Here is a 13,385-nt window from a genome sequence, read left to right on the forward strand (position 1 = left end):
TTCACAGTGAAAGACAACAAGACTGATTTACATTTCTTTATTAAAATAGCAAAACATTTTAGTCTTATTTACATGATTTATATGAAAAACATGCATCTACAAAAACATAGATGACAGCATGGAGTGCATTTGATGCTGTGCTGCATCGTTCTCATTACTTAAGCAACCAAAGAGTGGTTTCCAATTTACTATCCCTGGAGTGACTCAGAAGTGTTTGTGTATTACGTCCATGTGGTCTGTCTTTCCAGCTGCTAGCGAATGGAGAGCATCATCATAAACTCTGAAGGAGAAAGAAGCAGAGTTCAGTGAGTGGTAATGCATCTTCAATAGCACACATATAAATGTAATCCATTTTATAATCAGCTTTTTGAAAACACAATGTGTCTCAACCACTGATTCCCACCTTCAAAGTCAATGTTTCCATCTGCGTTAATGTCCAGCTCCTTCAGGATCTCCTCCAGTTCTCCTTTCTTCAGCTTCTCTCCCAGCAGCGTCTTCACTGCCTCCTTCATCTCGTCCTGGTTGATCTTTCCATCTCCATCCAGGTCAAACTTTCAACAAAAGGAAATTGAGGAAAACATCACTACCAGATAACTTCAAAATTAAACATTGCGACACAAATTTACAAACAAACAGACTTGGCAAAGTTGATAACTTCAAAAATGCATCATTGACCGACTGACCTGTAGAAAGGCAGACTGGAGCTCCTTGAGTCCCAGCATGTCAGCAGTCTCTCCCATCATCCTGGGTCCCATCAATTCAGTAAAGTCCTCAAAATCCATTAATCCGCCCACTGCGGAGAGGAAATGGGCAAAGAAAATGTCTAAAACTAGATTTTCCTTTTATACTTGCTAGAACAACTGAATATTTTACAACCACAATTTGCTCACTTCTCATCTTTATCTGTTGCACTATCTCCAGCAGCTCCATCTCTGTGGGCATGTATCCCATCGTCCTCATGCACTCAGCCACATCCTTGTAGTTCAGGTATCCATCTTGGTCGTAGTCAAACTCTTTGAAGGCCTCCTGCAGCTCTGTGAGAAAGGTCATAGGGTCACAGATTATAATCATTATGATTATTTAATGCAATATTTTCAGGATTGTAGATGATGGATTGTTTTATTAACATGTTAATAATTGTAATGTGGCAAAGAGACTTACCATCTAACTCAGCCTGAGCCAGTTCTCTCTCCTGCAGGAACAGTAATCACACACGTTTAATTTAACATAATTTAATATATCACAATTTAATTGTAATGCCTATAATGTCTTGGATTTTCAAACACTGTACAACTTTAAATATGGGGACAGCATACACTAACAGGGATGGGTGGTGATATGTGAGAATGTGTAGCATTCACAGTATGGTTATCATGAATCACCTGTTATCGCCTCGGGCAGCACAACGATACATGCGTGCGTGCACATTTACAAGTTGAAGCAACTAATTTGTTTGGTGGTGCTCTTCAACTGCATGACCCTAATGAAATGTAACATTAATCCCCCACTAATGAGCTGCTAATGCTGTAGCAACACCAGGATTAGCAGCTCCAGAAAGATCAGGAACAAGTTCATCGCCTGACTTCCACCTCAACCTTTGCGTGACTCTTTATGTCTGACGTACAGATAATGATCTATGTCTTTAGATCTCAATCATATAAATTAAGGATATTTTAGAAATCTGCAAGCTTCTCTCAGTGTGTGGTTATTATTTTAAAAATCTAAACTTTAAATTATCAGTAAGTTTCATCAGTACAAAAACAAACTTTTATGAAAGGGTATTAACTGAGGCAGGAAGGTGCTAAAATGAAACAAATGACCACATATGAACTTTAAAGTCATCGCGCAGTCAAAGGTTAAAGGTCACAGCAGTGGGAGGGTGTCCTCTTCATAAATACAGTACATGTGCCTCAGTCAGCTACTTACCGCTCCAAAAACACTGTTGAGCACGGAGTTGTAGACTTTGTTCATACTCTCTGTGGTTTTTTTGGATTTCTTTGAAGATTTCTTGGGTGTATCGGAGACTGAACCCGTCGGGGAGTCTTGAGACATGCCAGGTTTAGGGTCGCCATCTTTGCTAAAATTAAAAGAATTAACGCACAATTAGCCTTTGCTAATGAAAAATAAAAAGAGTTACCAGCGTTGTCTTGCTACAAATTGGGGATCAAACATTAACAGAGTCGTCAACCAAACACTTTGGATAGATGCATTTCCAAGAATGTTACCAGTGTCAAATACAGAAAAGCATAGTGAGATTTTTGCAAGAGTGTAAATGTACCTGTCTTTTGACACCACAGAGCTCACAGAAGTTGTAGAGGGGGTCCTCTCTCCTTTCTTGGACATGCTGTGGATGAACAGGGACTCACACTATGTATCCAAGGCAGCAGAAATATTTTTATATCTGTTTTTTGGAAGGTTTACAAATGGATTAAAATCTAAATTTATGAGAACACTTTAATTGCAAATCATTCATTCCCCATGCATCTGTACTTCAGTGCAGTTTGCTTACCTTATCTTCCTCTCCTAAACGGTGAGATAAGAAAACAAGAGATTGAGGAGCCCGGCCCTACGTGTCCTCTTCGTGCTTTGGGAAAGGCTGCGCACTGTCCTGTCCGCTCGCTTTTCCGCTCTCCTCTCTTGACCTTCTTACGTTAGAGAGGCTTAACAGGTAATTACCTAAGTAAGTGTTGGGCTGATGATTAGAAAGCAAAACGTGAAGCGGTGGTGTGCATGACTTGATCTTCAAGACGTCATTTCCCACTGGGTTCAAACCCAACTTTAACTTTCTGTCTTTATTTGGAGGCAAATCCAACAAGCCTCCATTTTTTTTATTGTCTTCACATCCGCCTTTTTCACCTTGCAGAGTTGATTTTGGTTCCCACACCACAAATGTCAATTATTTTCAGCACTCTCTCCATCAATTCACATACATTGCATCACTCACAGCAGTGATCTGTAAACATTTTCATCACTTCCATTTCTCCCAGTTATGTTTTGTCACCTCCACTCTTAAGATCAATTTCTAAAAATGATAAAGGTGCTGTGAATACTGGGAAATGACTCAACGGGCCTCTGTTTTAACATAGGATGACACAGTTTCCTATGAATAAAATCTGCTTTAAATGAATCGAAACGCTAAATCATATCTCACCAATTCACCAACATCATTTGTATCCATGACTTTTTCTCACCTCCACTCTGAAGACCACTCTCCAGAAATGATAAATGTGAATGACTCAACATGTCTGTAAACACAAGATCAAATTCAATCAGCTTGAAATCAATTAAATCACTTAGTGATTCACTACGATTTTTTCATTTTAAAGGTATAACAGTGTGTAAATATATATTTTTTAAATGTATTATTGGTTTTGTTGTTGTATTCAAAGTATGTTGTTGAATCTGCATCCGGGTAATTTCCCGCATCCGCGCTGCGCACCTGTACGTCATTGGCAAATCATCTGTTTCTGTGTTTGGCGTCCGCGTGTTACCGCTAATATCTGTAGATTTATTGATATTTAGGGTTTTTATTGAAAACCTTTAAGGGATATATCGATTACTACCAGAGGAAGATTGTCAACATGAGCTGGAGACAAAGTTTGAGGCTTTATTTTTATGGGGGGGCGGTTTGGAGGAATGTTTTTAATGGCGCACGTCGACCCTCAACTCTCAGGTGAGAGGAAAAACTTCTAGAAACATTTATTGACTGTGACACTAGTTTTAATTGACGCTGCGACCTTTCAAACCGGAACTGGAAGTGTCTGATCAGCTACGAGATGCTAGGCTACAGCTAGAGCTAGCATCTCGTAGCTGTAGCCTAGCATCTCGTAGCTGATCAGACACTGGCGTTAAAACTGCTGTGTAATGTTCTTTAGCCATTATTTAACTCCCAATAGTTTGTGTAAGAATATAAGTGTCAATGTTGACAGCGAATTAAAGCCTCATTTAGATGAGAACATCAATAGATAGTCGGTGGGTCGACTTTTCTCATCTTGTAGACCAAAGAGTAATAGAAACACAAATTCTCACATTTCTGTATCATGAATCCCTGAATGCTCAACTAGTTTCCGGTTAAAAAATTAAATGAACGTGTCTTGTTATAAAACCTGTGCGGATTTGTACATTATTTTGACTTCCACACTAAATAATTGTGTAATGACTGTGTGCATCCACCAGCAGGCTGCTGTTGTGTTGTCTTAGTTAACGTCACTTTACGTTGTTTCTCTTATAGTCGACGGGTTAAAGTAAAACTGTCACTGGAAACGTCACCACTATTTATCTTGTAGTTATAAGAAGTGGAGATTGTATATTAAATTATGTATGGCGCCACTGAACGAAGATGTTTATGTGAAAACAGTGTTTCCGGAAGTAGCGTACCACGTGACGCGTACAGTGCCGTCCAAAATTCAGAGACCACTTTCTCCTTCACTTGAATATAACAGCAAAGCATTGTGGGAGAGAAAATGAAAAGACTAAACGCTCAAATCAAACGTTTAGTTTTGAATGTTTTTTATTTTTATGCCTACGACTGATTCTTGACATCTAAACGGTGCGATCATCGATGTTTACCACGTTGCTTATTTCCGTGCAACCATCAGTCTGAGTAGTGTGTGGCTGAATCACTTCGCCCCACGAGCCGTGTACAACTCATACTTACCTGGCAAGGGAGATACCATGATCAAGAAGGTGGTTCACCCAGGGCGAGGTATAGCCATTGCACTTCGGCTGTATTGACCCCTGCGAATTCCCCAAATGTGGGAATCTCGATTGCATAATTTCTGGTAGTGGGGGACTGCGTTCGCGCTCTCCCCTGATTAAATGTTGAACAATAAATGAATATCATCGAATGGTGATGATCAGAGTCGGTCATAGGTCCTGTATTGAAGTTAAGAGTAATAGCTTCTGAAGTAAGGACATATTCTTTTATTAAGGAAATGACCAGACCATCATATTGTAAGTGTATTTACTGGGGATCTGATTATTCTGACACCACACAAATGCACTGAAGGTATGAATGTAAGTTATTACTGATGGCGATTACGGATTAAGATGTTTCAGTATTAAAACATAGATGCATGGATGTAGCCTAATATGAGGTTTCTGTGCTGTCTGCGTCTCCCATTTTTTAAAGTAAATTCAATCAGTGAATATAGTTACTAACAGTGGCTCCAAAAATATATTGGATATGAAAGAAAAAGCTAAATTTATTTCTCTAATACAAATATTGTTCCGTTGTAATTGAAAAATAAATATTATTTCATGTGAAGATGGAGTGTCTTGGTGTTTATTTCAATGCCTGTCTGTATTATTCAACACTTCTGACTCTAGGGATCTTATTCTTTGTACTTTTACCTGCCTCACTAACAAAGATCAACTGTCAGATCAGCCAGAGCCATAAAAAACTACTCTTTGACAAACTGTTCACAACTCATTAACATTGAGTCTTTGAATGACGTCAAAATTAAAAAATAAACCACATGCTTATAATGTACGTGTGTCCAGCTGTATTGGAACTTTGCATCAGCCAAAATGTACTTAATATTTTACTTGTTCATTTTAATGGGAAAAGTGTTTTATTCTCATTAGTAATTGCACTCTTTTACCACTTGAGCGCGCAATAAGAAGTTGTATCTGCTCAGTCTCTTGTGTGGCTGCACCTATAGGCATTTTCTAAATTCCAATTATGTTCCAGACCCAACTTTTCTCCAGGGACATTTTCTGACAAAAGTGACTGTGTAGAAAAGCTGTGTAGTTTGTGTGCCACTCAGAAATGTGAGTTTTTTTTTTTACGTCTGTAGTCACAATGCCAACAATGGTGTTGGCTGGTACTGAGGTCAATCTGAAAACTCTTACATAACCCCTCCCTTTTCCTAGAAGTAGACCCAACCCATTCCACCCCATTTTACTACAGGACAGACCCCAGCTGAATCCAACTTTATTGTATAAAAAAGTAAATAATACAAGAAATTGTAGTCACAGTTTGCTTTAAAGAAAACTATGCTAGACACAGTTTCATAATCAATTGCATGTGATGATACAGTAATGTTTAGTGTCAATACAACCATTTTTCTAGTTATTTTTTTCATTCAGGTCACATGCATGTCAGATTAGATGCTTTATTGTTTTATAATGACAAGTTAAGTTAATCAAATCAATAGCTCTTTGTATTGCCCTGAAAGTCAGATTTTGTGAAGCACATTTGAATATTTTCAGTAAATGTACTTTATTTTGTCTTGAAAATTTGAAATAGCTATTACACTCTATATTTTTTCTGCTCAGTAAATAATGTTTTTAAGCATGGGAGTGAGTTAATAGTAATTATAACGATGTAAATTGTCTTACAGAATGTTTAGTTGGTTATCTCCTGCTTTTTGCTACTCATCCCCTACAATCCCCTTCCATCACCCTGTCCTTATGTTTTTTTTGTAAACCTGTGTGGATTTGTACAATATTTTGACTTCCACACTTCTAAATAATTGTGTAATGACTGTGTGCATCCACCAGCAGGCGCCCCAGCTGCTGTTGTGTTGTCTTAGTTAACGTCACTTTACGTTGTTTCTCTTATAGTCGACGGGTTAAAGTAAAACTGTCACTGGAAACGTCACCACTATTTATCTTGTAGTTATAAGAAGTGGAGATTGTATATTAAATTATGTATGGCGCCACTGAACGAAGATGTTTATGTGAAAACAGTGTTTCCGGAAGTAGCGTACCACGTGACGCGTACAGTGCCGTCCAAAATTCAGAGACCACTTTCTCCTTCACTTGAATATAACAGCAAAGCATTGTGGGAGAGAAAATGAAAAGACTAAACGCTCAAATCAAACGTTTAGTTTTGAATGTTTTTTATTTTTATGCCTACGACTGATTCTTGACATCTAAACGGTGCGATCATCGATGTTTACCACGTTGCTTATTTCCGTGCAACCTCAGTCTGAGTAGTGTGTGGCTGAATCACTTCGCCCCACGAGCCGTGTACAACTCATACTTACCTGGCAAGGGAGATACCATGATCAAGAAGGTGGTTCACCCAGGGCGAGGTATAGCCATTGCACTTCGGCTGTATTGACCCCTGCGAATTCCCCAAATGTGGGAATCTCGATTGCATAATTTCTGGTAGTGGGGGACTGCGTTCGCGCTCTCCCCTGATTAAATGTTGAACAATAAATGAATATCATCGAATGGTGATGATCAGAGTCGGTCATAGGTCCTGTATTGAAGTTAAGAGTAATAGCTTCTGAAGTAAGGACATATTCTTTTATTAAGGAAATGACCAGACCATCATATTGTAAGTGTATTTACTGGGGATCTGATTATTCTGACACCACACAAATGCACTGAAGGTATGAATGTAAGTTATTACTGATGGCGATTAAGATGTTTCAGTATTAAAACATAGATGCATGGATGTAGCTTAATATGAGGTTACTGTGCTGTCTGCCATTTTTTAAAAGTAAATTCAATCAGTGAATATAGTTACTAACAGTGGCTTCAAAAATATATTGGATATGAAAGAAAAAGCTAAGTTTATTTCTCTAATACAAATATTGTTCCGATGTAATTGAAAAATAAATATTATTTCATGTGAAGATGGAGTGTCTTGGTGTTTATTTCAATGCCTGTCTGTATTATTCCACACTTCTGACTCCAGGAACCTTATTCTTTGTACTTTTACCTGCTTCACTAACAAAGATCAACTGTCAGATCAGCCAGAGCCATAAAAAACTACTCTTTGACTAACTGTTCACAATTCATAAACATTGAGTCTTTGAATGACGTCAAAAGTAAAAAATAAACCACAGGCTTATAATGCACGTGTGTCCAGCTGTATTGGAACTTTGCATCAGCCAAAATGTACTTAATATTTTACTTGTTCATTTTAATGGGAAAAGTGTTTTATTCTCATTAGTAATTGCACTCTTTTACCACTTGAGTGCGCAAGTGAAGTTGTATCTGCTCAGTCTCATGTGTGGCTGCACCTATAGGCATTTTCTAAATTCCAATTAGGTTTCAGACCCAATTTTCTCCAGGGACATTTTCGGACAAAAGTGACTGTGTAGAAAAGCTGTGTAGTTTGTGTGCCACTCAGAAATGTGAGGGTTTTTTTTTACGTCTGTAGTCACAATGCCAACAATGGTGTTGGCTGGTACTGAGGTCAATCTGAAAACTCTTACATCAGATGTCTTCAACAGGGGGTCCGCGGAGGTACTGAAGGGGGGTCGCGAAATTTTTGGTTGATTAGACAATTTTCTATATTTTTTTAATTTTTAATTTTTCCCCCACAAATTTAAATGTCTTTAAATACACATTAACATGAATCTGTGAATTATTGTAATGGCTCAGTGTTGTATGCAAGATGTATGTTTATAAATGGCAGTGGCACGGCCACCCTGTACCTCGCACATGTTTAAAATAAAAACATGAATATATGAACCTGTGTATTATTTGAATAGCTTAGTATTGAATGCACAATAACAGGGTAGCTATGTTTATACATGACACTAGGCCCAGTTTAATATAAAACACAATTTTATACAATATTTATAGTAGGTGGTCCCTGCTCCATCTCTCCATCAGTTTGGGGGTCCTTGGCCGGAAAAACGTTGAAGACCCCTGTCTTACATAACCCCTCCTTTTTCTTAGAAGTAGACCCAACCCATTCCACCCCATTCTACTACAGGACAGACCCCAGCTGAATCCAACTTTATTATATAAAAATGTAAATAATACAAGAAATTGCAGTCACAGTTTGCTTTACACAAAACTATGCTAGACACAGTTTCATAATCGAATGTATGTGATGGTACAAATATATTGAGTTTCAATACAACCATTTTTCTATTATTTTGTTTCATTCAGTTCACATGCAGGTCAGAAAAATGCTTTATTGTTTTATAACGACAAGTTAAGTTTATTAAATCTATAGCTCTTTGTGTTGCCCTGACAGTCAGATTTTGTGACGCACATTTGAATATTTCTAGCAAATGTCCTTTATTTTGTCTTGAAATTTTGAATTAGCTATTCCAGTCTATAATTTTTCTGCTCAGTAAATAATGTTTTTAATCATTAAAAGTGTTAAAACTGCTTTGTAATGTTCTTTAGCCATTATTTACTCACGCACTTTGTAGTCTGGCTTTCTTGAAGAAAATTGTACTTTCTTGATTCTTGTTCTGGGTTTGTACCCTCATGGTTGAATGCACTCATTGTAAGTCGCTTTGGGTAAAAGCGTCAGCTAAATGTAATGTAATGTAATGTAATAATGTAACTCTCAATAGTTTGTGTAAGAAAATAAGATTCAATATTGACAGCGAATTAAAGCCTCATTCAGAGGAGAACATCAATAGATAGTCAGTGGGTCGACTTTTCTCATCTTGTAGACCAAAGAGTAATAGAAACATAAGTTCTAACATTTCTGTATCATGTATCACTGAATGCTCAAGTAGTTTCCGGTTAAAGCATTTAATGAACGTGTCTTGTTATAAAACTTGTGCGGATTTGTACAATATTTTGACTTCCAACACTACGACATTATGGAGTAATGTTTGTGTGCATCCACCAGGTGGCGTCACAACTGCTATTGTGTTGTCTTAGAATACGTCACTTTACGTTGTTTCTCTTATAGTCGACGGGTTAAAGTAAAACTGTCTCTGGAAACGTCACCACTATTTATCTTGTAGTTATTAGAAGTGGAGTTTGTATATTAGATCATTTATGGCGCCACTGAACGAAGATGTTTATGTGAAAACAGTGTGTCCGGAAGTGGAGTATCACGTGACGCGTACAGTGTAGTCCAAAACTCTGAGACCACTTCCTCCTTCACTTGAACGGGGAAGTGGTCTCACACTTTTGAAACCCTACTGTAAAACAATACAGCAAAGCATTGTGGGAGAGAAAAATAAAGCACTAAACGCTCAAATCAAACGTTTGGTTTTGAATGTTTTTTATTTTTATTTCTACGTCTGACTCTTGACATCTAAACGGTGCGATCATCGATGTTTACCACGTTGCTTATTTCCGTGCAACCATCAGTCTGAGTAGTGTGTGGCTGAATCACTTCGCCCCACGAGCCGTGTACAACTCATACTTACCTGGCAAGGGAGATACCATGATCAAGAAGGTGGTTCACCCAGGGCGAGGTATAGCCATTGCACTTCGGCTGTATTGACCCCTGCGAATTCCCCAAATGTGGGAATCTCGATTGCATAATTTCTGGTAGTGGGGGACTGCGTTCGCGCTCTCCCCTGATTAAATGTTGAATAGTAATCTAGAACTTTTGAACGATGAAGATTAGAGTCGTTCACAGGTTCTGTATAACAGTCTTGTATTACACAGCTGCTCCTAAAATATATTGGATATGAAAGAAAAAGCTAAGTTTATTTCTCTAATACAAAGTATTGTTTCTTTGAATTGAGAAATAAATATTATTTCATGTGAAGATGGAGTGTCTTGGTGTTTATTTCAATGCCTGTCTGTATTATTCAACACTTCTGACTCTAGGGATCTTATTCTTTGTACTTTTACCTGCTTCACTAACAAAGATCAACTGTCAGATCAGCCGGAGCCATAAAAAACTAGTCTTTGACTAACTGTTCAGAACTCATAAACATTGAGTGTTTGAATGATGTCAAAAGTCAAAAAGAAACCACAAGCTTATAATGTCCAGCTGTACTGTAACTTTGTATCAGCCAAAATGTACCTAATTCTTTACATGTTAATTTTAATGGGATAAGTGTTTTATTCTCATCTGTAATTCCACTCTTTTACCACTTGAGCGCGCAATAAGAAGTTGTATCTGCTCAGTCTCTTGTGTGGCTGCACCTATAGGCATTTTCTAAATTCCAATTATGTTCCAGACCCAATTTTTCTCCAGGGACATTTTCTGACAAAAGTGACTGTGTAGAAAAGCTGTGTAGTTTGTGTGCCACTCAGAAATATGAGGGATTTTTTTTACGTCTTTAGTCACAATGCCAACAATGGTGTTGGCTGGTACTGAGGTCAATCTCAAAACTCTTACATAACCCCTCCCTTTTCCTAGAAGTAGACCCAACCCATTCCACCCCATTCTACTACAGGACAGACCCCAGCTGAATCCAACTTTATTATATAAAAAAGTAAATAATAGAAGAAATTGTAGTCACAGTTTGCTTTAAAGAAAACTATGCTAGACACAGTTTCATAATCAATTACCTGTGATGATACAGTAATGTTTAGTGTCAATACAACCATTTTTCTAGTTATTTTTTTCATTCAGGTCACATGCATGTCAGATTAGATGCTTTATTGTTTTACAATGACAAGTTAAGTTAATCAAATCAATAGCTCTTTGTATTGCCCTGAAAGTCAGATTTTGTGAAGCACATTTGAATATTTTCAGTAAATGTACTTTATTTTGTCTTGAAAATTTGAAATAGCTATTACACTCTATATTTTTTCTGCTCAGTAAATAATGTTTTTAAGCATGGGAGTGAGTTAATAGTAATTATAACGATGTAAATTGTCTTACAGAATGTTTAGTTGGTTATCTCCTGCTTTTTGCTACTCGTCCCCTACAATCCCCTTCCATCACCCTGTCCTTATGTTTTTTTTGTAAACCTGTGTGGATTTGTACATTATTTTGACTTCCACACTTCTAAATAATTGTGTAATGAGTCTGTGCATCCACCAGCAGGCGCCCCAGCTGCTGTTGTGTTGTCTTAGTTAACGTCACTTTACGTTGTTTCTCTTATAGTCGACGGATTAAAGTAAAACTGTCACTGGAAACGTCACCACTATTTATCTTGTAGTTATTTGAAGTGGAGTTTGTATATTAGATCATTTATGGCGCCACTGAACGAAGATGTTTATGTGAAAACAGTGTGTCCGGAAGTGGAGTATCATGTGACGCGTACAGTGTAGTCCAAAACTCTGAGACCACTTCCTCCTTCACTTGAACGGGAAAGTGGTCTCACACTTTTGAACCCTACTGTAAAACAATACAGCAAAGCATTGTGGGAGAGAAAAATAAAGCACTAAACGCTCAAATCAAACGTTTAGTTTTGAATGTTTTTTATTTTTATTTCTACGTCTGACTCTTGACATCTAAACGGTGCGATCATCGATGTTTACCACGTTGCTTATTTCCGTGCAACCATCAGTCTGAGTAGTGTGTGGCTGAATCACTTCGCCCCACGAGCCGTGTACAACTCATACTTACCTGGCAAGGGAGATACCATGATCAAGAAGGTGGTTCACCCAGGGCGAGGTATAGCCATTGCACTTCGGCTGTATTGACCCCTGCGAATTCCCCAAATGTGGGAATCTCGATTGCATAATTTCTGGTAGTGGGGGACTGCGTTCGCGCTCTCCCCTGATTAAATGTTGAATAACAAATTAAAACTAGTGAATGATGAATATCAGAGTCGTTCACAGGTTCTGTATAACACAGTTCTGTATTAGACAGCTGCTCCTAAAATATATTGGATAAGAAAGAAAAAGCTAAGTTTATTTCTCTAATACAAAGTATGGTTCCTTTGAATTGAGAAATAAGTATGATTTCATGTGAAGATGGAGTGTCTTGATGTTTATTTCAATGCCTGTCTTTATTATTTAACCCTTCTGACTCCAGTGATCTTATTCTTTGTAGTTGTACCTGCCTCACTAACAAAGATCAACTGTCAGATCAGCTGGAGCCATAGAAACTACTCTTTGACTAACTGTTCACAACTCATAAAAATTGAGTGTTTGAATGACGTCACAAAGAAACCACAGGCTTATAACGTACGTGTGTCCAGCTGTATTGGAACTTTGTATCTGCCAAAATGTACCTAATTCTTTACATGTTAATTTTAATGGGGAAAATGTTTTATTCTCATCTGTAATTCCACTCTTTTACCACTTGAGCGCGCAATAAGAAGTTGTATCTGCTCAGTCTCTTGTGTGGCTGCACCTATAGGCATTTTCTAAATTCCAATTAGGTTTCAGACCCAATTTTTCTCCAGGGACATTTTCTGACAAAAGTGACTGTGTAGAAAACCTGTGTAGTTTGCATGCCACTCAGAAATGTGAGGGTTTTTTTGTTTTACGTCTTTAGTCACAATGCCAACAATGGTGTTGGCTGGTACTAAGGTCAATCTGAAAACTCTTACATAACCCCTCCCTTTTCCTAGAAGTAGACCCAACCCATTACTACAGGACAGACCCCAGCTGAATCCAGCTTTATTATATAAAAAAGTAAATAATACAAGAAATTGCTGTCACAGTTTGCCTTACAGAAAACTATGCTAGACACAGTTTCATAATCAATTACATGTGATGATACAGTAATGTTTAGTGTCAATACAACCATTTTTCTATTTATTTTTTTCATTCAGGTCACATGCATGTCAGATTAGATGCTTTATTGTTTT

At 37.7% G+C, this 13,385-nt stretch overlaps 1 protein-coding gene and 4 non-coding genes across 5 annotated transcripts; 4 read left to right on the top strand and 1 right to left on the bottom strand.

Annotated features, from left to right (window-relative positions):
• Window positions 1–22: 22 nt before the first annotated feature.
• si:cabz01076231.1 (calcium-binding protein 2) lies at window positions 23–2,671 on the bottom strand. The gene is made up of 8 exons (XM_035149055.1): window positions 2,510–2,671; window positions 2,279–2,344; window positions 1,927–2,077; window positions 1,162–1,192; window positions 891–1,034; window positions 684–793; window positions 404–551; window positions 23–280 (listed from the first exon to the last, which is right to left on the bottom strand). The coding sequence occupies exons 2-8, from the start codon at window positions 2,341–2,343 to the stop codon at window positions 252–254; spliced, it is 678 nt and encodes a 225-aa protein (XP_035004946.1). The 5' UTR covers window position 2,344; window positions 2,510–2,671; the 3' UTR covers window positions 23–251.
• Window positions 2,672–4,649: 1,978 nt separating this feature from the next.
• On the top strand, window positions 4,650–4,813 carry LOC118103065. The gene has a single exon (XR_004694793.1). It is a non-coding gene; the product is annotated as a U1 spliceosomal RNA (small nuclear RNA).
• Window positions 4,814–6,984: 2,171 nt separating this feature from the next.
• LOC118103077 lies at window positions 6,985–7,148 on the top strand. Its single transcript, XR_004694804.1, has one exon. It is a non-coding gene; the product is annotated as a U1 spliceosomal RNA (small nuclear RNA).
• Window positions 7,149–10,080: 2,932 nt separating this feature from the next.
• Window positions 10,081–10,244, top strand: LOC118103088. Its single transcript, XR_004694815.1, has one exon. It is a non-coding gene; the product is annotated as a U1 spliceosomal RNA (small nuclear RNA).
• A 1,941-nt stretch (window positions 10,245–12,185) lies between these two features.
• Window positions 12,186–12,349, top strand: LOC118103093. Its single transcript, XR_004694820.1, has one exon. It is a non-coding gene; the product is annotated as a U1 spliceosomal RNA (small nuclear RNA).
• The last annotated feature ends 1,036 nt before the right edge of the window (window positions 12,350–13,385 follow it).

Source organism: Hippoglossus stenolepis, chromosome 23, assembly GCF_022539355.2.
Source record: "Hippoglossus stenolepis isolate QCI-W04-F060 chromosome 23, HSTE1.2, whole genome shotgun sequence".
Classification (NCBI taxonomy): Eukaryota; Metazoa; Chordata; class Actinopteri; order Pleuronectiformes; family Pleuronectidae; genus Hippoglossus; species Hippoglossus stenolepis.

Bases quoted from the DNA above. Each gene is read 5' to 3' on its own strand.
- si:cabz01076231.1 (XM_035149055.1), bottom strand. From the start codon at position 2,343: ATGTCCAAGAAAGGAGAGAGGACCCCCTCTACAACTTCTGTGAGCTCT. The intron at 2,078-2,278 runs GTACATTTACAC...TTTTAATTTTAG, and splicing joins TCTGTGGTGTCAAAAGACAG to CAAAGATGGCGACCCTAAAC. The intron at 1,035-1,161 runs GTAAGTCTCTTT...CCTTTCTCACAG, and splicing joins GGCTCAGGCTGAGTTAGATG to AGCTGCAGGAGGCCTTCAAA.